The following is a 26,436-nucleotide window of genomic DNA, read 5'->3' on the forward strand; positions in this document are numbered from 1 at the left end:
CAAAAAAAAAATGCAGTAAGCTTCTGAAGTAATGTGATAGTTGTCCTGGTAGGAGTTTGTTGGACTTAAAAATCTGGGTTCTTGGGTTTATCTCCCACATAAAGAAAAAACATTGTGGCTTTGCAAAGTGGGAACTGAAATGATTGTATACAGCCAGAACCCTTGGGTACCTACACCCTTAATAAAAGTTGGATCTGGTATAAAAGCTTTGCAAACAAGCACAGGTTGTCAACAGGAAGCATTCTTTCTATCTCATCCATGAACCCACGTTAGGAGAAAATGGCTCTTTTCGGTATTCATTACCATGAATATGATCCAACATTGAAGCACTTGGTGAAAGCATATGCAAAACTGCTGTGAAAGGGCCCTCTTTCAACTTTGACCTCACAAGGCAACCACAAATAAAGTACAACTAAATGAGTTCACAATAGGATTCCAAAACACAAAGTGACAACATATCCCACCGTAAGAGCCAAGAAGCATGAAAAAGAATATTTTAAAAGACTGACAGAGATGATAAAAAAAACATGTTCACATGATTAAAAACACACAAATTTCAAAATGTGAGAGAAAGGTGTTTTGGAAAAAAGAGATGATTTGAAAATTGAGGAAAATAAAACATATAAAAAATGTACTTAAATATCTCAATTTCAGAGTTGAAGAGCAGAGTAGATGCAGCTGAAGAGAGCACTAATGGATTGGATGATAGAGCTGAAGGATTCTCCCAGAAGGCTGCCTAAAGTGGTTAAGAGATGGAAATACAAGAGTGCTTGAGAGTTATTGACATCAGAATGAGAAGAGCAAACATGTACCTAAAGGAGTTCTAGGAGAAGAGAGTAGAGAGAATGTGAGAGGAATTAGATAAATAGATAATGGTTAGAATGTTTGTATGTTTGTGGATCTTCAAATTGAAAGACATACCAAGTACCAAAGAAGATAAATAAAAAACTCAGGACCTAGACACATCTTAGTGGGACTGCAGAACTACAAAGACAAAAAGAAATCTTAACATTAATCAGAAACAATGTTACATGTCAATTATATCCAATAAAAAATTAATTAGAAACCAAATCAATGAAAGAAGAGCAAGGTGATTGCAGACTTCTATTTTTATAAATACTAGAATAAAATGAAATAATATCTTCAATGTGCTGAGGGCTGATAAAGTCAACCTACAATTCTACAGTCAGCTACTGTTCCATTATGAATGAATGCAAACTAATGAGAATTAAGGAAACAGTAACTGGGCCAGTTTAGTATTCATAGGTCCTCACTGAAGGAGATACTGAAGGATGTACTTAAAGAATAACAGACTCTCTAGAAAGTAATGATACAGAGATTACTGAGAAAAGAAATTGCCAAATATATAGGCAAATCTAAATGAGCACTAATGGTTTAGAAAAAACTGTCTAACTTGAGATTTTAAAAACTGAGATGGAATTACAGGAATGCCTTGGAGATATTGTAGGTTTGGTTCCAGACCACTGCAATAAAGCAAGTCAAATGAATTTTTTGGCTTCCCAGTGCACATAAAAGTTATGTTTACAATATACTATAGTCTATTAAATGTGCAAGAGCATTATGTCTAAAAAATTTTACATACCTTAATTTAAAAATACTTTATTGCTAAAAATGCTAACCATCCTCTGGGCCTTCACTGAGTCATAGTAGTAACATCAAAGATCACTTATCACAGATGACCATAACAAATATAATGATAATAAAAAAGCTTGAAGTATTGTGAGAATTACTAGAATGTGACACAGAGACATGAACTGCGTAAATGCTGTTGGAAGAAATGGTGCCAACAGACTTGCACAATGCAGAGTTGCCACAAACCTTCAATTTGCAAAAAATGCAGTATCTGCTAAGCACAATAATACAAAGCACAGTAAAATGAGGTATGCCTCTATAGTGTCAGATAAAAATAACATGAAAGATTGAAGGAAGAGATTGGATTAAAAGTGTTTGATATCATTACCTTTTTCAAGAAGAGACCAGAGATACTTTTTAACTTGAAGCGTCTCAAGTGAATATGGTACACAGAATAATGTCCATGTTCTAATCTACAAAACCTGTGACTGTTATACAGCAAAAGGGACCTTGCAGGTGTGATTTTGTTAAGGATTATTGAGATTGGGAGATTATCTGGAATTATCTAGGGGATCCTAATGTAATCACAGGGTGTGGGGAAAGAAGGAGGCAAGAGAGTGGGAGAAAGAGATGTGGTGATGAAAGTAAAGGTCAAAGTGATGCAGTTGTCAGCTTTGAAGATGGAAGGGGACTATAAGTCAAGAAATCCAGGCGGCCTCTAGAAGCTGGAAAAGGCAAGGAAACAGATTCTGACCTAGAACTTCCAGAAGGAACAGAATCATGCTTACACCTTGGTTTTAGCCCAGCAAGTTCCATTTCAGACTTCTGATTTGGAGACTGTAAGATGCGTTAAACTGCTAAATTTGTCGAAGTTGTTATAACAGCAATAGAAAACTAGTAGAGTGTACTTTAAAATGTAGAAGTAACTGTAGATCAAACACAATCTAATGTTATTTTTCAAAACAGTAGCAGAAAAATGTGGAAAATAAAACTGCATATGAACACAGACAAAAACAGAAGAAAAGGACAAAGGTATAACTTGGTAAATAGCAATCACAAAAAATAGAGAAATCCAAATATGTTAATTAGAAATATTAAATTCACTTATAGAGATAGTATATAATGAGGTTTTACAATTTTAGTCATGTGCTATTTATAAGAGATTAGAGGAAATGAAGGTGAAAGTAAAACAAAGGAAAATATATGCCAAGCAAATATTAATGTTTTACTAATATATTAATATTTGTTAATGTCAGATACAATAGACTTTAACACAGAAAACATTAAAAGGGATGAGTAGGGTTTTACACAGTAATAAAAACAATAATTCAAAATAAATAATAAAATTTAGAGAGAGCTTCGACATAAACAGCACAAATTAGTAGAATCACAGGGAAACATCATCAAATTATAACAATGGAATTTTAAGAGCTCTTCCTTAGTAGCAGATGCAAAAATAAATTCAAAATTTCTCATTCTGTTGAGCAACTGTGTATCCAAGCTTGTTATAGCTAGATCTAATGAACACGTATAGCTTTGCTCCAAACTATTAGAGAGTATACATTTTAAACATGCACAGAATATTTATAAAACTATGCACAGAGTTGTGGATTCTGCTGGATGAGCCAAGCAAGATATGAATTGAAAACTAACCATTGTAATTACCAATGTAGATGTCACTGGGGACATTGAAAGGAGTGTTACACTTAATTTTTAAAGTTTTTGGGGGGACTTCCCTGGTGGCACAGTGGTTAAGAATCTGCCTGCCAATGCAGGGGACATGGGTTTGAGCGCTTATCTGGGAAGATTCCACATGCCGCGGAGCAACTAAGCCCGTGTGCCACAATTACTGAGCCTGCGCTGTAGAGCCCACGAGCCACAACTACTGAGCCTGAGAGCCACAACTACTAAAGCCCACGTGCCTAGAGCCCGTGCTCCACAACAAGAGAAGCCACCGCAATGAGAAGACCACACGCCGCAACTAGAGAAAGCCCGTGCGCAGCAACGAAGACCCAACGTAGCCATAAATAAATAAAATAAAATTTAAAAAATTAAAGTTATTTTTCAGTTTAGAATGGCATTCAGATGGCTATAATAGAGGAATAAAAATAGTGTTTTCCTTTCTCCTTCACACACAAATTGTCGTATTGTTTGTAATAGTAAAAATTCTATAGAACCTAAATGCTCATTACTAGGAAATTGCTTAAATTATGGCACAGGAATAGAAGCACCAGCAACAACAAAAAACAGCAAAAACATCAACAACTGACTTGAGAGCTTTCTATGTGCCTGGCACTGTTTTAAATGCCTTGTATGTGTTAACTCATTCAAACCACACAGAAAACCTATGTTTTCAGTGTTTTATACATGTTAAATCATCTAAGCTGTACAGTAAATCTATGTGGTAAATAGATATCATTATTACCTCTATTTTTTAGGTGAAGTGACTGAGACACAAGAAGGTTAAGTAAATTCCCTAAGGTCACAAAGCTAGTAAAAGGTAGATAAAAAGTTCTGCTTTCATATAGTTTCCCTTTAAAGCTCATAACTAGTTAGGGAATGCTCTCCAAGATATGGTAGTTAAATAAAGAGAAAAGTATAGAATTTTATTCACGGTGATATCCAGCCTATGTAAAAATACGAATTTCCTCATGCCTCTATTAAAATTATCAGTCTGTTGCCAATCTTAAGATATAAAATGTTATGTTGTTTTAAATTGTATTTCTTACATTTAAATCTTCAATTTGGAAATTATTTTTATGTCATGTGAAGTAGAGATCTTAACAATATTTTTCAAACAGAAAACCATGTCCCTACACCAGATATTTTTCTTGTAATAAAACAATGAAATACTATAAAATTCAAAACAAGATGGAATGTTTATGAAATATTGTATAGGAAATAGGACATAATGTTTTAGGATTGTATCAGGTAAAAATTATAACAATTTAATTCTCACATTTTCTTAGAATTAAAAATTAGTTAATCTTATTTTCAGTTTTATTAAATTCTTAGAGATAAAGAGTATGGTTCAGGGCTTCCCTGGTGGCGCAGTGGTTGAGAGTCCGCCTGCCGATGCAGGGGACACGGTTTTGTGCCCCGGTCCAGGAAGATCCCACATGCCGCGGAGCAGTTAGGCCCGTGAGCCATGGCCGCTGAGCCTGCGCGTCCGGAGCCTGTGCTCCGCAACGGGAGAGGCCACAACAGTGAGAGGCCTGCGTACCGCAAAAAAAAAAAAATATATGGTTCAATTATTCATTATAACTATTAAAAATGAGTCAGTCACATACTCTGTGGAAGAAACAATATTTTCTATTTTTCTTTCTAGGAAAGATTTCTGTGTACACAAAGATGAACCATGTGATACTGTTGGTAAGTGTACATAAAAATTTTTACAGTTTGGAGGAGACCTGGGGAACTTGAACACATCATTTGTTTAAATATAGAAAATTATTTGAAAGTGCTAGTTTGAATGAAACACTTTTAGAATGTCAGTGATATATATTTCAACCTATATGTTTGTCACCACTTCAGTTATTAATGAAACAACCTGAGGACATGTATGTACTATATATTGGAGAAAAGTTTAAACGATGCCTTAAGAATATCACGAGGTCTTTTTTGTGTTTTTCCCCCAGAAATATACCCATGGTTTCAATAAAATTACATAATTATTCATAAACTGAGGCACAATATGTTAACGTCAGTAGGATTGACCTTTTTCAGGCTAATGGATTTGTTTTTGAGTTATACGTTTGAAGTTCTTTGCAGACTGTGAAAGAAAGTCCATCTAATTTGCCCAACAAATGAGGATTTTCTGTACATAAAGTAGCAAATTTTCTATATTTTGTCCTGGATATGTAAAATCCCTAAAATGTAACCATATAGCCAGTAGGATCCATAAACCACAGTTCTTAATTTTCAGAAAATGCCACATTAATGCTAATATAAATGCATGTATATAAATTTACCTATCTAAACAGATAGCTAAAACTGTAGATAAAATTATATAACTATTTATATATATGTTTAGTCTTAAGACACTATATATATGTATAGTGTCTTTTGGTTTTTTATTTTTGGGCCACGCTGCGCGGCATGTGGGATCTTAGTTTCCCGACCAGGGATCGAACCCGCGCCCCCTCCATTGGAAGCGTGGACTCTTAACCACTGGACCACCAGGGAAGTCCTTGTATGGTTTTAATAAGGTATTAGTATTGGGTTATTGGTAAGGTACATTTAAGAGTCATGATCTGGTTATGATGTGTCATGTGGGGTTCGTTACTGTAGTGTAGTGTGTATTTTAACTTAACCATCGTTGAGGTGTCATTTATTCCTTGAGAGGCGAACAACAAAAAAGTGGCAAAAACAGAATAAATTAAGTACCACTGGTGCTTAAAAAAGTAATTCTAACTAGTTCTGTTAACTTAAGTTCTCACCAGCCTCCTCAGGTGATTAAATCTGAGATAATAAGTGGAAAATAGTTATAATAGTATGAAGCAGATGATGATGGAATCAAAGGAACGTTTGATTTAGAAGGGACTGTAAAAATAAAATGATCTGGACACCTAAGGAAAAGCTGAATTGATTTAGGGATGATCTTCCTAATGTTAACTAACTTGCTTCCTGCAGTTTTGTTGTCTTCTTGCCTGAATCTTCAGAAATTAAATCTTGATATATAGCTTTAATCGACCTAACCATGGAAGCATTTGATTGCCAATAATGCTTGTCTCAAAATAATTACCTTTCCTCTACTTAAACAACTATGTTGCCCCTAAAGCCTTCTCTTAATATAGACAGATCAACTTCTTGCCTTAGTAAAGCATCTGAGAGAAATCAGCAACTCGGGCAGTATCTTCCATAATTATGGACTCTCACCACCTCTTTACAGCATGGACGCCTGGACTAAGAAAGCAGTTACTAATGTGAGGCGAACCAATTTCTTTTTGACTATGACTATGTTTTATATCTTGCTAAATCTTCTAACTGAAAATAGCATGCATATTCATGCTGTGAAACATTTTCTGGGTTGAAGCACATTTGAATAATGAGGTAGCTTGGTATATTTGGAATTATTAGTATAATTAGAATATATATGGTTCGGTAGCACAATGGTGTAATCAGTCCCCAGCTCTGTTCATCTTGTCCATTAAGAGCTTGATAAAAACTAGCTTTAAATATTATAGCATAGGATGTGGAAAGTCCGATGCCGTTTCTGAGATCTCTCTGTGTTTCTGAGTGCTTAGATTCTCAAGGTCTTCTCTGGCATCACTAAATCCTAGTTTTCCCCTCTGTATCTTGTGGCATTTCTTTTTCTCATCCCAAATATGAAACAGGCGTCTTTTTTCATATTTAGTCTTGAGCAGAGTAAAAATCTCAGATATTTCTTTAGGGGACATTAAATGAAAACCTCTAACAACCAAATCAGAAGAGTAGTCTCTTTATCCCAATCCCTGTCCCCACACAAAAAATATTTTCACACGAACCATGCTTATGCCTAGAGACATAATACATTGGTAAGATTTATAAAAACATTTGTGTGAAGTAGACATGGCGGTTGCCACCCTATCACTCGTGCATCCACCACTGTGCAGCCGTGATGCCAGGTAGAAAAGGATACTCCTCTACAGTTGGGTCATGATTCATCCAGGCCTATCAAAGGGATCGTTTCAGGACCTCAGGCCTAAACCAGTCAGCATATGGCATTGCTATGGTTGGGACATGCGACCTGTAACCTATGTCTGCTTCATGAAGCTGAAGAAAGAAACATTTTTTATGGTTGAAGCTTGGTCATGTCTGTCGCCACTGCGTGTAAACAAGGAAGGATGCAACCATGATTACTATAATAACAAAGGAAACTAGCCTTCAGATGAATCTGAATTCATACACTGCAGAATGGAGTGATGCAGGGTGCCTTTATCCTCAATGACATTGTTGAATTATGGCATCCTCCACACCTTGGACCCAGTCTCACCTTTAGGCTTCTGAATGTGTAAGCCAATAAATATCCTTATTATTTAAGCCAATTTAAAGTTTTCATTTCTGTAGCTTGCAGCCTAAGGCATAGATCTTCCCTGATACTCATATACTCTTTTATAAGAGAAGAAGAATATGGGGCAATATTAATAATATCCACTCTTATTAAGAGAGAGCTGATAAACTGCTCTGTGATTTGTCCCCCAAATTAAATAAGCATGTGTAGCCTACTGGTCATCTTAACAGCTCTCAGTCTCTAGCATAACAAAACAGAAGAGATTTAGAGCTTAAATTAATTGAATATCTATTGACACACATTTTAAAATCTCCTCATGTAATACTATGGGTTTTTTTGTCAGATGCTTAAGTTCATATATCCCTTCTTTCTTCTTTTATCTATTTCTGATGTGAAGTCAGTCCATTTCACTTTGGATACTATAGTGAAAATACTGAAATAGAGGAAGGAGAAAGGAAAGAAGTGGATTTAGTATTTATTAGTTTGGATAATATGGGCCTGAATGGTTACTTTACCATGAAAATTTCCCCTACTCTCCTACGTGTAGTGAGATGGGAAGGACAGCAGTTAAAAGCTTTGAATTCTGGTTGTTAATTTGAACTGTAAATGGAGAGAAATCCCTATATTTTAAAAGCAATGTAATACTTATACTGTGCATTGTAACTTGAGCAACACTTTCATGGACATTTTCTCATTTATTTTCTGAAACTCTCTAGTTTTGTTATCATTACTGCTTTACAGATAAAGGAAACTCTGAAACAGAACAGAGCATCAATTTTGAAGTCAGACATCTAGATTTAAATCAGTGCTCTGCTATTTATTACCTACATGAATGTGGGCACATTATTTAACAAGTTGCAAGTTTGAATTGCTCACCTTTAAAATAGAGCCTATGTTATTGACCTCACAAAGGCAGAGAGTTTTTAATTGGCACTCAGTAGGCACTAGTTTCTATCACATCCTTTTACTCCCTGCAGAGAAGTTGCACATTTGTCCAGCATCACTGTTAGTAAATGCCACATGGTACTAACCTCTGTCTCAGATCTTACTATAATGAGAGGCAGCTTTCCTTTATAACATGATGCGTTTGTTAATCGAGGACAATAAAACTAGAAATCTGAAGGTGAGAAAAATATCTTTGAATGAAGTTTTAGAATAAAATTGTGTATATTAAAGTATATAAAGAAATAGCAAATATAAGCTTGGAAGTAACTTTTACTTACCAGCATTTAAAATTTGAAACAATAGGATATTTTGCTTGTTTACTGATGCAGAAGATATGTGCATTTTAAATGAGCCAGGCTGTATCAGTGCTATGGAATATTATAAATAAATGTTTCAGTTGATAAGTTATACTTGTTTATTAAGCTTATGTTTGAAAAGCTGTTTAGAGGGTAAAAAGTAAAAGTTGCTTTACCACCTCCTCAAGCACATTCTTTCCTGTTGTTTCAGTTAGTCAGATTAGTAGGTAGGTATATAGATACTGGGAGGAAAAAAATGCTATTAAGTGTTTTAATCAGCAAAATATCAATTCTCAAACATATGTGTGTTCATCTTTTCACATCCCTAAAATTGAGATTAATTTTGTAATCAGTGGCCTATTAGAATTATGTCTTAGTTTCAGTCAAAGTATTTTAATCTTAGGTTTGGATGAACTATGGTGCTATCCTTAAATTGAAAGAGGTAAAGTATAATTCCAGATGCAAGTCCCAACTATTACTACTGGTATTGCTAGTGAAGTTGCCTTACTTTCTGTGGCTGGCAGAATAATGGTCCCTGAAGATGTTCATGTCCTAATGGACCTGGAACCTGGCAATATGTTAGGTTACATAGCAAAGAGAAATGAAGTTTTCAGGTGGAACTAAGGCTCCTAGTCAACTGACTTTAAAATAGGGAGATTATCCTAGGAAGTCTGGTATGCCCAATGTAATCACAAGCATCCTCAAAAGGGGGAGAGGGAGGCAGAAAAGCTCAGAGTTGGAGAGAGAGATGATTACTGAAGACAAGCACAGAGAGATGTGATGTGAGAAGGATTCAACTTGTCATTACTGGTTTTGAGGATGGAGTCAGGGAGCCCCAGGTGAAGAAATATCTAGAACATGGAAAAAGCAAGGAAACAGATTCTCCACTAGAGCCTTCAGAGGGAGCACAGACAGCCTCATGATATATTGATTTTAGCCAGCGGGATCTGGGTCAAACTTCTAATGTAGAGAATTGTAAGATAACAAGTTTGGGTGTTTTAAGCCACTAAATTTGTGATATTTTTGATAACAGCAACCATAGAAAAGCAATATACTTTCCAATAATTAATTACTCCCTCCCATAACTTATGGAGAAGGAGTAAGGAAACATGGTATTCTTAAATCTTTAGACTGTGGGTTCAAAAATTCTGTCTCAATAGTTTTAAGAACTGGTGAAGGGTTTGGGATTAGATAAAACACTAAAATTTGGATCATGTTATATAAATATATATAAGGAGCAACGAACTGGGGCTATGCTAACAAACATGATTAATTATAGTTGGCCATTTCTAGCGGAGAGACTAGACAGAAAAATAGCCTATATCATCCACTAACAATCTACGAAATCTAATCAGTCCGTTAAAATCTTTCCAAGAAAATGCCAAACCCTAATGATTTCACAGATGATTTGTACTAAAATTCCAGAAAACAGATCATTCCAATATTATACAAGCTATTTTAGAGAATAGAAAAAGGTGAATTCAAACCATATAAATTTCTTACCATATTCTAAAGCGGACAGTGTAAGAAGGAAAAATAATAAGCCATTCTCACTCAGGAAATAAAAGAAAGAATTCTATATCAAATATTAGCAGATATTATCTCACAATGTATTTTTTAAATAACCGAGTAGGGTTATTTTATTTGAGATTTATTCTGGAAATACAGGGGTAGTTTAACATTAGAAAATCTTAAAATGTAACTCTGTAATCCAATTAAAGATAAAAACCATATGATCCGGCTTCCCTGGTGGCGCAGTGGTTGAGAGTCCGCCTGCCGATGCAGGGGACACGGGTTTGTGCCCTGGTCAGGGAAGATCCCACATGCTGTGGAGCGGCTGAGCCTGTGAGCCACGGCTGCTGAGCCTGCGCGTCCAGAGCCTGTGCAACGGGAGAGGCCACAACAGTGAGAGGCCCGCGTACCACAAAAAAAACAACAACAAAAAAACCATATGATCATCACAATGGATAAAGAAAATATCTTTCAGGCAATTCAAAACTCTTGGCAAAATACGACAAAGTAGGAACTTTATTAACCAGGTTAAAGATATTTACAAAAAATATATGAATATATTTTTTTAAATAGTGGAGCATTAAAAGCATCCCTTTTGAAATCAGAAACAAGGACAGGACTCTATTTTCACTATTTCTGTTCAACGCTGCATTGGAACTTTTAGGCCTTAAAATGATGTGGACGTTATGATTGTCTACATTTAAAAAAATAGAGAATATGGAGTTAATTGTTAAAATTAATGGAAGAGTTAGGTGGTTAGATAGCAAATCAATATTGAATAACCAATTGCATTTTATATGCCAGCAATTGGCAGTGACACATTTTATTTAAAAATTCTATGAAATATATTTAAAAATACACAAAAAATAAAATTATTTGGAATATATAATATAATAACAAATATCTAAGACATATGGAGAAAATTATTGAGCCATCTTGAAATTCAGTGAAGAAGACCTGACTCAATGAAAAGATAAAGTGTATTTATGGTCTGAAAGACTAAAGATGATACAAATATCCATTTCCCTCAAATTGATCTGTTGATACAACATATTTCTTTAAAAATTCTAACAGATTTTGGAGGAAAATTGAAAGGCTGATTCTAAATATTATATGGAGGAGCATAGGCCTAAGAATTGCCAAGAGACTAGTGAAGAAAGTATATGGAGAGGAAATCTTCTCTGTTAGGTATCAAGATATGGTCTATAATAAATAGGACAATGCAGTTGCACATATTTGGGAAATGAACACTGGAAAAGGAGGAACATGATATTAAGATAGTCATTCAGATGGAAAAATGTTGAAACGAATTCCATATGGTTTAGATTTTTTTAATTTAGAACAGAAAATATAAAAATATAATTTTATATTTTTGAGGTAGAGACAAATTTCTGAAAAAGGACACAAAAATGCTAATCATGAAGGAAATGCTTAATGAATTCAACTATATTTATATTGAAAAGTTCTATCATAAGACATCATATTGACAGTAGAGGAAGAAACCAAGCTTCTCTCACGGAGAAGACACCATATTTCATGGATTTTTTAAGGTGCCTTCATTGTCATTAATTTCAAGATATGCCTTTATTTTATGTTTCTTTTTTCTAAAGAAAAAAATATGATGAATTCTAATTGTAAGACATTATTTTAAGATGTATCACAATGTGAAATAATGTGAATCTTGGAATTAGTGTTCTATAATAATTGCAACACATGTAACCAACAAAGTATTGGAACCCAGAGTATAAAAACAACTTCTCTGGGACTTCCCTGGTGACACAGTTGTAAGAATCTGCCTGCCAACGCAGGGGACATGGATTCGAGCCCTGGTCTGGGAAGATCCTACATGCCGTGGAGCAACTAAGCCCGTGCACCACAACTACTGAACCGCGCTCTAGAGCCCATGAACTACAACTACTGAGCCCACGAGCCACAACTACTGAGCCCGTGTGCCACAACTACTGAAGCCCACACACTATAGAGCCTGTGCTCTGCAACGAGAGAAGCCACCGCAGTGAGAAGCCCAGGCACCACAACAAAGAGTAGCCCCTGCTCGCCGCAACTAGAGAAAGCCCGTATGCAGCTACAAAGACCCAACACAGCCAAAAATAAAAAAAGTAATAATAATAAAAAAACAACTTCCCTAAATCAGTAAGAAATAAACAAGCAGATAGACATGCTAAATACAGTGTCCCCCTTATCCAAGGTTTCACTTTCGGCGGTTTCAGTTACTTCAGTCATCCAAGGTCCAAACTAATGAATGGAAAATATCAGAAATAAACAATTTGGAAGTTTCAAACTGCACACCATTCTGAGTAGCGTGATGTAATCTCCCACCACCTTGTTCTGTCCCACCTGGGACCTCAATCATTCCTTCCTCCAGTGTTAGCCACTTATTAGCCAGCTTGGTTATCAGGTCGACTGCTGAAGTATTGTGGTGCCTATGTTCAAGTAACCTTCATTTCACTTAATAACCGACCCCAAAGCACAAGAGTTGTGATGCTGCCAATATGGATATGCCAAAGAGAAGCCATTAAGTGCTTCCTTTAAGTGAAAAGGTGAAAGTTCTGGACTTGATAAGAACAGAAAGAAATCATATGCTGAGGTTGCTAAGATCTCCAGTAAGAACAAGTCTTGTATCCATGAAATTGTGAAGAAGGAAAAAGAAATTCATACTTGTTTTGCTGTCGCACCTCAAACTGCTAAAGTTATGGCCACAGAGCATAATAAAGCTTAGTTAAGATGGAAAAGGCATTAAATTTGAGCAATAAGACATTTGAGAGAGAGATCACATGTTCATAAGTTTTATTACAGGGTATTGTTATAATTGTTCTTATTATTGTTAATGTCTTACAGTGCCTAATTTATAAATTAAACCTTATCATAGGTACATATGTATAGGGGAAAAACATAGTATATATAAGGTTTGTTACTATTTGTGATTTCAGGCATCCACCGGGTGTCTAGAACATATCCCTGATGGATAAGGGGGGGTACTAATGTAGGGCAAAAATGATAACCACCTAGGATAAAAAAGTTAACCACCATTTTTAAAAGAGAATACATCAAGGGTGAATTTTTTAAAAAAGAAAAGATATCAAACTCATTAGTAATAAGGAAAATACACATTCAGATTAAAAGATTTCTACCAATGAGATTGATAAAATTAAAAGTCTGACATTATCAAGTGGCGGAAAGAATGTGAATCTATGAAACACTTTTACGCTTCTGGAAGGAACATAAATTGGTATAACCACTCTAGAAAACTTTTGGCAGTATCTACTAAAACTGGCATATATATAACCTGTGACCATTAATTCCATTCTTCGACATATACCTAAGATAATCCTATGTGCACTAAAGACATGTAACAGAACATTAGTAGTCATCAATCAAGAGTACATTAATTGATCAGTGTTTGATGAATGAAGAAACCACAGTGTATGTGTCGTGTTTAACTGGAAAATATCACCTGGCAGGAGAGCATAGAGGTGATAAGGTATAAAGCCTCAAACTTCGAAGAATTTCAACATTTTCATTTTCAGTTAGAGGATGAGAATTCAGCAGGTGAGCCTGAGAAGATACATTTACCCTAGAAATGTAAACATGCAAACATAAGTTATCAAAGTCTAAAGTTAAGCTTGCTTCTTTCTCAGGAATACATGGTGGTTAGAACACTTCACACACCCTGCCTTGATTGTAGGGTATTATCATTTTTAAGAATTTCATTTAATTTTTAAAACTCACAAGATGTTGTTATGGTTTTCTGTAGACAGTGCTTAATTAGACTTGCTCACATATTTATAGTTTTATTAGTTATTTATTCTTTCTTACAACTCAGATCTTTCTTCTGACCATATTCTGTTGCTGACTGAAACAATATTAGAATTAGAATTTCCTTTAGGAAAGATGTGCTGGTCGCAAGCCTTTAAAGTTTTGTTAGTCTTAAAATGTTTTAATTTCATTCTCATTCTCGTGAGGTATTTTAACTGACTGTAGAATCCTAATATTCTGGGTGCATTTTTTTGTTTTGTTTTGTTTTGTTTCAGCACATCGTAGATCTAGTTCACCTGCCTTCTGGCATCCATTGTTGCTGTTGAGAAATCAACTATCAGTCTGAACTCCTTTTAATGTGATCTACCTGGGCTCTCTATTCTGTTTCATTGATCTATGTATCTGTTTTTATGCCAGTACCATACTGTTTTGATTACTATAGCTTTATAATATCGTTTGAAATCAGGACGTGTGATACGTCCAGCTTTGTTCTTCTTTCTTAAGATTGCTGTGGCTATTCAGGGTCTTTTGTGGTTTCATATAAATTTTCAGACCGTTTGTTCTAGTTCTGTGAAAAGTGCTATGGGCATTTTGATAGGGATTCCATTAACTCTGTAGATTGCTTTGGGTAGTGTGGACTTTTTAATAATGTTCTTCCAATCCATGAGCACAGTATATCTTTCCATTTGTTTGTGTCATCTTCAATATCATTCCTCAATGTCCTGTAGTTTTCAGAGTACAGGTCTTTCACCTCTTTGGTTAAAGTTACTTCTAGTTATTTTATTCTTTCTGATGAGATTGTAAATAAGATTGTTTTCTTCATTTCTCTTTCTGATAGTTCATTATTAGTGTATATAAATACAACAGATTTCTGTATGTTAATTTTGTATCCTGCAACTTTACTGAATTCATTTACTAGTTCTAATAGTTTTTTTATGAGGTCTTTAGGATTTTCTATATCTAATAGCATGTCATCTGCAAATAAGGATAGTTTTACATCTTCCTTTCCAATTTGGATGACAGGTGCTGTCTTTGTCTCAGTGTGGTGGCTAAAGCTGAATACCTTTGGATTTTAGTTTGGCAAATGCCCACAGGCAGCCAAGCACATTAGTGCCAGTTCCAAACTCTGCATTTCTCCTTTCTTTTTCTTTAGGCCCTCACTGGTATACAGAGCCTTGCATTTAAGAAGATTTTTTGCTATTTTTATTCCAGCATTTGTATGCCAGAAGTGGAAGTCCAAGAAAAAACTTTTAAAGCATTATTGTATATATTTTTATACATGCCACAGTTACACTTGGTCACATAAATCCACTTCTCGCACATGACACTGATTTGGAGAATTGGTGTTAAAAACAAAAAACAGTGAGAAGTCATGAATTTGTTTTATATTTTTGCAAATCACTTTATATCTGGTTCGTAGAAGACAGCAGGGATCTTATATCTGCTTCTGCATGTAAGGTGTTGGTATTTGTTATTTTGCTTTAAGTGTATGAGGAAAATCTGACCTCATAAAGATGTGTAGTTGGAAAATGGATGAGTATTTTCAGATTATTGTGAGTATTCTTATTGAAAGTATACTAAAACTCAGTGGTATTGTCTTAGTGGTTAGTGGATTGTAGCAATGTAGAATCTGAATGCATATCAGTAATCATTTATAGTCCGTTACATTAATATCTGTTGGTGTATCTCACACTTTAAGTAGATGTTTTAACTATGGATAGCATTTTAGAGAATCATTGATTGGTCAGTGGGAAAATATGGGTTCACTGTATTAGGCAGATCTTCTATATGTTGACACATTTCACTATACAATATATATATATATATATCATATTCGTCAGTATCACCATCTGTCTCATCAGAAAAATTCCTGAAGTTTTGGGAAGCTTCCAAGTGTACAGTAGCAGATAAAATTTTCCCAATATTCTAATTTTAGTTGAAAGCTTGAATTTTATTATTGGCAAAAAATAAACAAAACCTACCATCAGTTGGTTTCCTTGTAGTGACCGATTCACTTTGTTCATTTTTGGGTGTCAGCCACATTCGCAAATCTGAATAACCTTTGTTTGTCTGTCAGACATTCTTTCAAGTAAAAATGATGTTCAACAAAAAGCACAAGGAGTTCAGCTCAGAACTCAAACAATCTCACAGTACTTTTCTTAGGGACAACATGTTATTTTAGTCTGTGGCAGAAATGCTTTATCCATGCTTCCTTTCTGTTACATAAAATATTAAAAAATACATATACTCAGGAGTTCAGATTTAATAAAATTAATACATATTACTGCTTCATCTAGGATATATAAAAGTGAAATTGCCATTTTCCCCCTGGGAGTGAATATCAGTGAAAAATAAAATGACTGACAGTGAAGGCAGTTTTACCTCCCATTGCTTTTGCACCATCAGTGTGAATGTTGACAGTTTTGACTCTGTGAGTCTCTTGAAAAGATCTTAGGAGACCCACTGAAGAGGTGTTATGGAAGCCCAGGATTCTGCAGAACACTCTGTGAAATTCTGCCGTAACCTGGCAGTGATTGATAATCAGTGGTGATAGTCGTTGTTCACGTGTGTGTGTGTTTCATGAAACCTTTTAAGGACTTTATAGTATAGAAAATTGGTAGATACTTAGAGCTGGCAAAGGTACGTGTTGGATCAGTATGAGTTTCCAGCTATGAATATTTTTTAATACATGTTGATAGGAGAAGCTGTGCATTCTTTACCACCAGATTTCCAATTCAGGGATGCTTTAACTCTCCCTACGTTCTATTGCTTCATTATTATTAATAAGCCTTCTGTCTTTCATCAGGTTGGGATGATGGTTTATTCTTCTGTGCACTTCTGAATAATTCTGATTTTCTGTACATGCAAGTTGTCAAACAGGCATACAGGCCACCTATGAAGCAACTGCCAAATAAGAAATATGTTCAGAGACTAAAACATACTTAAATAACCCTTTTATGTTAACACTGTACATGTGAGAATCTCCAGACACTTCCCTTTCCAAACATCAGTATGTTCTCCAAACCACATTTTAGCAGAAGTAACCATTTTTATTGGATAGGGAGAAGAGGTCAAGCCAATTTCTGTCAAGTAGCTTAATTTTCATTAAACAGCAGTCATGGCATTTTCTCTTGCATTGTGGTACCTAAAGAACAGAGAATTTCAGAGACTGAATATACTTAAAGAAATTACTGAGATCATCTCTCTACTTTAATACCCTTTTGGTTAGAACTATATTTTTTCTACCAAAAAAATCGAATTAGTTTAATGTTCAATATTTTGAAACTTGTAATTCTTTGGGCTAAGCAAACAATGAAGTTAACCTTTATTATAAATATCTTTCTAAATGAATTGGTACTGTAATTAAGTCTTCAAGGGGAGTTCAGATACATTTATTAGGGATGATATTGGGGGTTCTTACCCATTCAGTCTAGTGGGACATATAATTTAGAGATTATCAAATATCTTAAAGAATGCATCAGCATTAAATGTAAATAATTTTATATAAACGAGTGCCAGGTTTGGGTACCCACAAGTCATCATATTTGTGTGAGATAGGTTTTCATGAAGTGCTGCTCAGTTTTTAATGTAGATGTTCTCAGAAATGCGAATGGAATATATTCAGTGTGGTAGACAGAATACTAAAGATGACACTCCTAAGATTCCTGTACCCTGGTTATTCAGTCAATCACTAATCTAGGTACTGCTCTGCTGGAAGGGATTTTGCAGATGTAATTACAGTCCCTCAGTTAAACTTGAGATATGGAGATCTAACCTTAACTGTCTCCCTTCAAAAAACAGAGGCAAGGAACTGAATTGTGCCAGCAACCTCAATGTGTTTGGAAGCCAGTACTTCCCCAGAGCCTTTAGGTAAGAGTCCAGCCTGGATGACATCTTGATTTTGGCCTTGTGAGACCCTCAACAGAGTTAAGCCATCCCAGACTTCTGACCTGTAGAACTGTGCAGTAATAAATGGGGGTTACTTTCAGTCACTGCATTACTTAAGTAATTTGTTATGCAGCAATAGGAAACTACTACATTCAGACTAAAGGATGCATATTATTATACATCAGTTGGGGATTTATAAACTGAAAGAAAATGAGGCCATCTTAGATGAAAGTACAGTTTATGGCCCTCTGGGAAATCAGAATAAGAAAAAAGAAAATGTTTGTTAAAGGATAGAAGTTAAGGGAGAGATTCAAAGAGATTTTCACTTATCATACCCGATGGGATAGTAGAAAAGTGATAGGATTTCAAGAGGATTTTGTAAGGATTTACTACATTCCTATAATCTTTGCAAGTTCTCCACATGTAATATTTCTTTTCCCTTGTCTCATTAGTGATGAACAAAAGCACACTAATATGATATAGATCTGAACACTTGCCCTGTGGAGCAGGAAAAAAGGGGTGGGGAAAACTGGCATCAAAGGAGGTAAATTGGGTGGTACCAGCTTGGAATATAAGAAAATGCACCAATCTTCGGGCCTCCAGTGAAGAAAATAAGAAAACCCAAGGCAGTCAGACTGGGCTGGGGCATGACTCTAGCTTTGCAATATAAAGGCCTGTAATTTCATCTATCGGTAATGTGTAATTTCATCTATTGGTAATAATTCACACTAAGACACTTTGAAAAGTTAAAGGGGGCATCATTAGTAATTATGCTTGGACAAAAGCATAAAATGGATGCCCCAGGCATAAGAGTATTGAAGAAAATTGATACCTTATACATCATTTTTTTCTTTTTGTTTAGTTATTAGTATGTAATAATATTAAGGTAACCTGTGTTATTTTAATGCAAATGGTTAGTAGGTCACTTCTGTTACGGTATATAAAGTATTATCAATTATTACATGGCAAAAATGCAGAAACTGTATAAACTCATACAGAAGAAAGTGCTTTTCCAGATATTACAAAGCTTTACGTCTTTAATACTTAAATAATCTAGTGATGCAGCAAAGTTGTCACTTTGCATTTGCCATAGTCTCCGCAGTTCTGGTGTTTAAGTGGTTGGAATGGTAATGACCCTAGAAAATATTGTGATTATTGAGATGCTTCATTTGCATTGTAAAAATTCCATTGGTAATTATCTTTAAATTACACAATGCTGGTTTTTACTGGGTTTTTTGTTTGTTTGTTTTTTGCAGAGAAGAAACTCTCTGTTTAAGGTACTATCTAGTACTTTAAGGTACTATCTAGTTTAAGGTATACTGGAGTAAACACACTCCACCCTTCTCTTTCATTTAATGCAGCTATTAAACATGGGAGAATGGAACAGCTATTTGAGGATTTTAAAAAGTAAATAGTAGCATGCAGATTGGGAAGAAGACAAGAATTTGAAGTACCACCAAACCAGCAGTGAGTTTATTATTTTTCTCTCTCTTTTCTGGACTCAGCATAGCCCAAACTTGAAAGTGCTTATTAGGGCATGTATAGAGAAGCTCTAGGGAATACCTCTAGTTTAAATCAAGGAAGAGAAATGTCCCTTAATGCTTAGAGAAAGCAGGGGAAATCTCCCCTTTAAGAAAAGTTTCTACATTCTCTCCTGGCCTGTCTACCAAGCAATCCTGTGATAGTGGCAGTGGGGACAACAGTGGAAGCAGTAGGAGTCATAAAAATCTGAGGTGAACCTTCCTCTCTGATCTGCAGAGCTTTTATTCCAAAAGGGCAAGGTAAACCCCATTGCTTTTTGTCTCTGTCCTCCTATTACTCAGACCTAGAAGCAGATACAGTCATAAAAAGTACACGGCTTAGTGAGATAACTAGAGCCCAAACTTCCTGGAAGCAGGACTGAAATGAGAACCCCAGGGACATGGAAGGTACCAGAGAGATAATGGAGAGGGAGGAGCTAGGGAAAGTAACCCCATAAAATTGTTTATCAACTCCTTTGCTCAACTCCAAGTTGTGTATGTTTGAATATGACCCTAACATTTCTTTGAGAAATGAGCTACTAAGCCATTGAGCTACCTCGGTCCCAGACTGGTCCCTTGGTGACAAACACATAGGATCGATTTGAATATCAATTTGAAAATTGACAGTGAAAATTTGACAATGAAACTGAAAGCTCATAGAAGCTTTGAAAGTTTGGAACGTACATCCTGAACCCAACTAGGTTGATTTTATGCTAAAAAAAAAAAAAAAAGAAAGAATCAGCATTCTTTGTAGGATTTAAGTAAGACTGAGAGTGTTCTAATATATTCTTCAAAATGTCTAGGATACAATCCAAAATTACACCCTCTGTAAAGACATAAGAACATCTCAATTTGCATGGGAAAATACACTCAACAGATTCCCACTCTGAAATGGCAAAGATTTTGGAATTATCTGACAAAGACCAAAATATCAATTATAAAGATATTCCAACTAGTAAGTGCAGGCATTCCTGAAATGAATGGAAGGATAGAAAGTTTCAGGAAATAAATAGAATATATAGAGAAAACCTAAATGTAAATATTAGAATTAAGGAAAGAATAACCAAAATAAAAATTTCTCTGGATATACTGAATAGAATAGAGATGACAGAGGAAAAAGTCAGTGAACTTAACGATAGATCAGAAGAAAGTATGTAATAGGAACACCACAGAGAAAAGAAGATTGGGAAAAATATGAACAGAGTCTCAGGGATCTGTGGGAAAAATCAAAGCAGTTGTCATGGGTTCCAGAAGTCAACAAAAGGAGAGAAGAAATATGACTGAAGACTTCTCAAATTTGGCAAAAGATTTAAATCTGCAGATTCAAGAAGGCAAGTAAACTCCAAACAAGAAATACTTGAAGCCAGAGATATCATAATCAAAACCGAGAGCTAAAGACAAAGAAAAAAATGACATGGAAAAACAACCTGTTATTTTTAGGGGAACAGTGATTCTAACAACAGCAGATTTCTCATGGCAAACCATAAAAGCCAGAAGGATAGCACACCTTTTTGAAATACTGAAAGAAAGGATTGTCAGTGAAGTTGGAGGTGAAATAAGGGCATTCTCAGATGAGGAAAAACTAATTTATAACCAAAAGAGCTTCTTTAAAGGCTGGTAATTTTTACAGATCTTAATGTGTTCAAATGTATTGTATTAGGATTTAAATAGAAGGCTATTTCTTTGTTGTTCTTCCTCCCTTTATCGCTGTTCAGACTCTACCCATTCATCAGAACCCTGATTAATTTACACTTTTGACTTCCCGGATCATCTCTCACTTTACCATGCATGAACCTGGCGGACTTCAGTATACTTTTCTTATAACTTGCATTCCATTCACTCCCTCCCCTTCTAATCTCTTTGTGGTCAAAGATCTTCCTCAATACTTGTCTGTGTCCTCAGCATCTAGTATAGTGACTGAGCATCCCAGGTGCTCAGTCTATGTACTTCTGAATAGAAATGAATTCTTGATAGGAAAATCATACCTTTCCTTGGTTTATAATAAAAGCAAGGCTGAGCTTATCTTGTTTTGGCTCTTGGCTACTAGTGTATATCTTATTAGACACTGGCCAGAACATAAATCAGACACTTAATATTTCTGTTTTGGCAAGACATGTTGTAGGGATAAGACTGGGATACATAATTCTTAAGGAATTATTATGAAAAGTGGTTATTCTTAAGATATTTTTCTTAAGATCCTTTACTGTTAAAGCTTCAATTTAATTAGAATATTGTTTATATTAGAAAGTATTTTAATGGTGCTATTAAACACTGTATGAATGTTAAAATATTCTGAGTGTAACTTTGGGAAACAAAAACCATCTTAATTTAGAAAACTCCCTGAGGTCCTCCTTGTAGTTTTTAAGAGTTGTTCTCACTATAAGCATCTGGAAATACAGCTTGTGCTCACTGTACACTTATACAGTATTGTCAGTGAACCCTTAATACTTGTTAAGCATCTATTCTGTGCCGTAGATTTTTTTATTATGTCACCTCCTTTAACCTTTCAAGAGTTCTCTATCATAAGGGATTGTTACCTCATTTTACAAATAAGAAAGCTAAGTTTAACGGTTAACATGTTTCAGATAGGCCATCATATGCTTAAAATATGTTATCTAAATTAATAAGCATTCCTAAGAAAAATGACTGATTTCTCAATTTTACTGTTGGGAAAACTGAGGCTTAGAAAACAGAACTAACTTTCCCATGATCACAAAGCTAAAATTCGAGACTTGGACTCAAACCCTAGAGTATTTGACATAGAGCCTCAATTTTTAAGATTTTATCCTTTGCATTTTGCCTTTTTTATGTATACTTAATACAGAAAACAGGTCATGAAAAATTTATTATTGAATTTCAATCAAGATTTTAGAAAACACAAAATCGTTTTTGAGAAAAATTTTCACCATCTTATTTACTGTCAACTGCCTCAGTGTATAGACCTAAAAAAAAGTGATCTTAAAAATGGCATCTAGAGTTGGAACCACTTGTCCCTAAGTACACATATGTTTTATTTGAAGGATTATGTCAAAGCACTATATTAAGCTTAATATTTTAAATATTGGTAGTTGAGATTTAAGAATATCAGGTATTTGTAATTGTGTTGTAATTATAATTATATTCTTTAGATTTCTCCAGTTTATAGAATTATTTATTTCCTTCACTTGAATGAAAAACACTGATTATACTGAGTAGAAAGGAGGTTATGAACAGTAACAAAATGATTAAAATTTGGCAAGGTGAAAAAAATGTGTCAAACTGTTTCGAAGTTTGAGTTGGTTTGTAGTCATACATAAAGGCATGCTGTCAATGATTTTACTAGTATACTAAAAAAGCAATTTATACAGCTTTTTAGTAGCATGATATTTTTAGTTTTAATTGTCCCTGATTAATGCCTTCAGGATATGATTACGTTATAACATTATAAAAATGCGTTAGCCAAAATTCATGATTTATATGCAATCAGAACACTTTAAATTTTTCCAGCTGTATCCGTAAACTTACTTCACAAAAATCTTTAACTGTGTTTCATCTTACCTATTTTTTAAAGTCATGACAGTTTTTTAATCTCCAAGGCAGATGAAATCATTAAACCTAGTTTTTTTTGCTCATGAGCAAAGTTATATATAAAGCCTAAGAACTCTGATTTATCGTTTTTAAAATTAACATAGCAATGAGAAGACCAGTTTCCAGCCTTGTTTGTGGTCGACTGCACAGTAAAGTTCTCATTACTGATTTACAAGGGTTAGATGTGTAATCTACCACATATGGCTTTTTGAATGCACCACTAGATTTACATTTTCAGAGTTTCACTGAAATCTAAATTAAGAATTTCGGATGGTATATATTATTAATGATATATTAATGATGTATCAAAACCACAATAATGTACATTGGAGTCTGGCTTCATTTAAACTCTCTGAGGGTTTAAGAATTTAACTTCTAAAGCCATCCAATAACCCGCCCTTAAATTTTCTGAAGAGAGATGAAAAGTGGATGTGAAGTAGAATAAATCTAGAATACAATAGCAGGAGCACAAAACTAGCCTGCAGGCATAAATTTTCTCAGTTGTTCTGCCTTGCATACAAAAGTAGTCCTTCTCATTACCCTAATGTGGGGATAAGGTGGGTTAGCTTAGTGGTGTGGTTTATTATAAACCTTAAGGAAGGGTAAAAACAACAAAAGCACCAACAAAATCTCTTTTGGATGTGTCCTTAACCATGAAGTCCTCTTTATCTCTCAAAAGGGCAGAAGTTAGGAATTGACCACTGCTGCTCACCCTACATGCCACTCTCCCTCTGGACTCCCTTTCTTTCACTACTTTTCCTAAACATTTACCTGAATCATCTTTCATCTTCTTCCTGCGCCGTATTAATTTTTCATATAAAAGCTTGCCAAAGATTTCAAGTGGTGTATATACACTATCTGGTGCACTAAGTGCAGTTTTCTTAGATACCTCCTTTGCACCTTTGGGTAATAAAATGAGTGATTATTTACTGTTTTATTTTCCTTCAGAAACCCATTAAAAATATAATACAAATTTTTTTAACATGTGTATTCCCATCTGTAGTTAATTTGGTCTCAATACACATAACAAGGTCAAAAGTTATACTAAATTAAGCAAAGAAAATGTTGCATCTAGCTTCTTGCAATGTATTAAATCTTTCACGTGAAGTTCCTACTTCATTTGATTCCAAGACAGTGAAAATGTAAACTTGTCAATATTTTTTTCTATTTAAATTACTTTATTCATCTACCTTATTTTTGTTTTTGTTGTTTTCACATAATCCCCCAGCCTCTCATTTGATTCTCTCCAAGTAGCCTGGGTGTTGGGCTATAGATCAGAAACCACCATTCTTTCTCTGCCCTCTGAGACCTTAGGTCTCTGCGTCTTTGCAGTGAATTCCTTAGCCTACATGGCAGCAGAGCACACTGCTGGACTTTGCTCCCAGGAATGTAGCTGGTGCGTTCAACAAAAGAATATTCATCTCAGGGCTCTGTAGCCTTTCTTTCCAGCTCTCTTCACCCACTCTTTATCTTCCCACCCACCCCAGCCCTACCCTTCCATCTCGTACTGCTGCTGAAGATATTGCTGAACTTCTGCTATGTCATCTATAGGTCCCCTATGTTAAACCATCCACCCCTCTGGCCTCCTTGGCAGCGAGAGTCAAAGTAGGCTCAGGAATGATAGCTCAGCCCTTATCTCCACCTAGTCACACAGTATTTTCCTTTATTCTCTATTTGAGCCACCCTGTATTGGCCTGTTGTTTCCCAATCCGCATCTGCCAGAGTTCCAAAAGAATACCACTAATCCTTATCCCCTCCCACCTGCCATCAAAGCAAAGCCTTTAGATGACTAGGAAGACATCACCTATGTGGAAATACAAAAGAGAAATGCATGTTGGTACACCTCAAAATTTATTATCACTGTACTATACAAAACATGGTCTACACATTGGGAGTGAACAAGTACTTGATTTCTCAGTACTTTCCTGCCCTTGTGGTGCTTACATTCTAAAGGAGAGATGGTCAATAGCCATAGTAAATAATTAGATTAATTGATATATTAAAAAAATAAACATGAAATGAGGCATAAAAAAATGAAATGAAAATGAAACAGAAAAAAATAGTACATCTAAGTAAGAGAGAATCTGGGAATGCCAGGGTGGGGATAAGGATCTTTATAATTATAATTTGGTGATCAAGAAATGCCTTACTGAAAAAAATGATATTGTTATGGAACCAAGCTTGGGTCCATTCGCCTGTGTGCAGTAAAGCCAATATACTGACGCCAGGTTGTGGTGAAGAAAGTGCAGAGTTAATTGTATTTAGCTGCCAGACAAGATGTTCAGAGCAGCGAAGGCTCAAAAAACTCAAACTCTCTGATGGGTTGCAGGGAAGCATTTTTAAAGGCAAGGTGAGGGAGAAGAGTTGCGGGGGATGTGATCAGCTTGTGTACAGTTCTCTGATTGGTTGATGGTGAGGTAATAGAGTGGTGTCACAGGGGTTAACATTATGAATCCTCAGGCTCCAGCTGGACTGGGGGCTACGTGCTCATGGTTATCATGTAGTTAACTTCTTCCATTTGGTGGGGGCTTTAGTATATGTAAAACAACTCAGGAATGTGTATCAGATACTGTCATCTGTATACTTCAGGGAGGAACTAAAAATTCTGTGACTGCTGTATGGCTGACTTACTGTTTAAGTTGTTACAGCTCTCCTGATCCAACTGCTACTTTGCTTACTACATGTTCACATCCTTCCAATCATTAATTTTTTTTTCTTTGGTATAAGTTAATCCCAAACTCCTAATTTATCCATTATCAATTCTTAAACCAGGCTTTTGTAACTCAGGGGAGGTCTGGGAGACTATAGGTTTTCTACAGACAAGAGGCAGGCAAAGGACATGGGGGTAGGGGTCTCTCCCAGAAAGGCTCCATAGGGTCCTCCTTGGTTACAATATTTTAAAAAATTTGAGGAAGTTCTGAAGAGAGATCTAGCTAGAGAATGTTCCAGACAAGTGAAAAGCCAGTGAAGAGGTCTTGAGGTGGAAACATGCTTGACTCATTTGATGACCTCCCTCCACTGCAAAAAAAGCCAGTGTAGCTGGAGTGCAGTCAATAAAGGAGATTATTATAGGAAATTTTAGATTTTGTGTTTCTTCTTGTGACAACTTTGATAAATTGTAAAATTTATTAGCATACCATTTTATATATTACCTTGATGTCTTTAGGAATTGTAGAGACATTTCCTTATTCACTTTTGGTGCTGGTGGTTTGTACTTGTCTCTCTTTTATTCTTAATCAGTTTATTAGGTATGTATCAATTTTTGCCAATTTTCTCTTACATTTGTTTTATTGTTCGTTGATTTTCCTCTTTATTATTTCCTTCTATTTTTTTTAAGCTTTAATGCCCT

General features: G+C 35.3%; 1 protein-coding gene across 1 annotated transcript in view; it reads left to right on the forward strand.

Annotated features, from left to right (window-relative positions):
* The window catches only part of ADAMTS19 (ADAM metallopeptidase with thrombospondin type 1 motif 19), a 278,057-nt gene that overhangs the window by 91,687 nt on the left and 159,934 nt on the right, over positions 1-26,436 (forward strand). Inside the window, exon 7 of the mRNA XM_067730099.1 lies at positions 4,922-4,965. Coding sequence (XP_067586200.1) covers positions 4,922-4,965 — 44 coding nt within the window. The remainder of the gene's footprint in view (positions 1-4,921; positions 4,966-26,436) is intronic.

The sequence above is a fragment of the Pseudorca crassidens genome, chromosome 3 (genome assembly GCF_039906515.1).
Source record: "Pseudorca crassidens isolate mPseCra1 chromosome 3, mPseCra1.hap1, whole genome shotgun sequence".
Taxonomy (NCBI): domain Eukaryota; kingdom Metazoa; phylum Chordata; class Mammalia; order Artiodactyla; family Delphinidae; genus Pseudorca; species Pseudorca crassidens.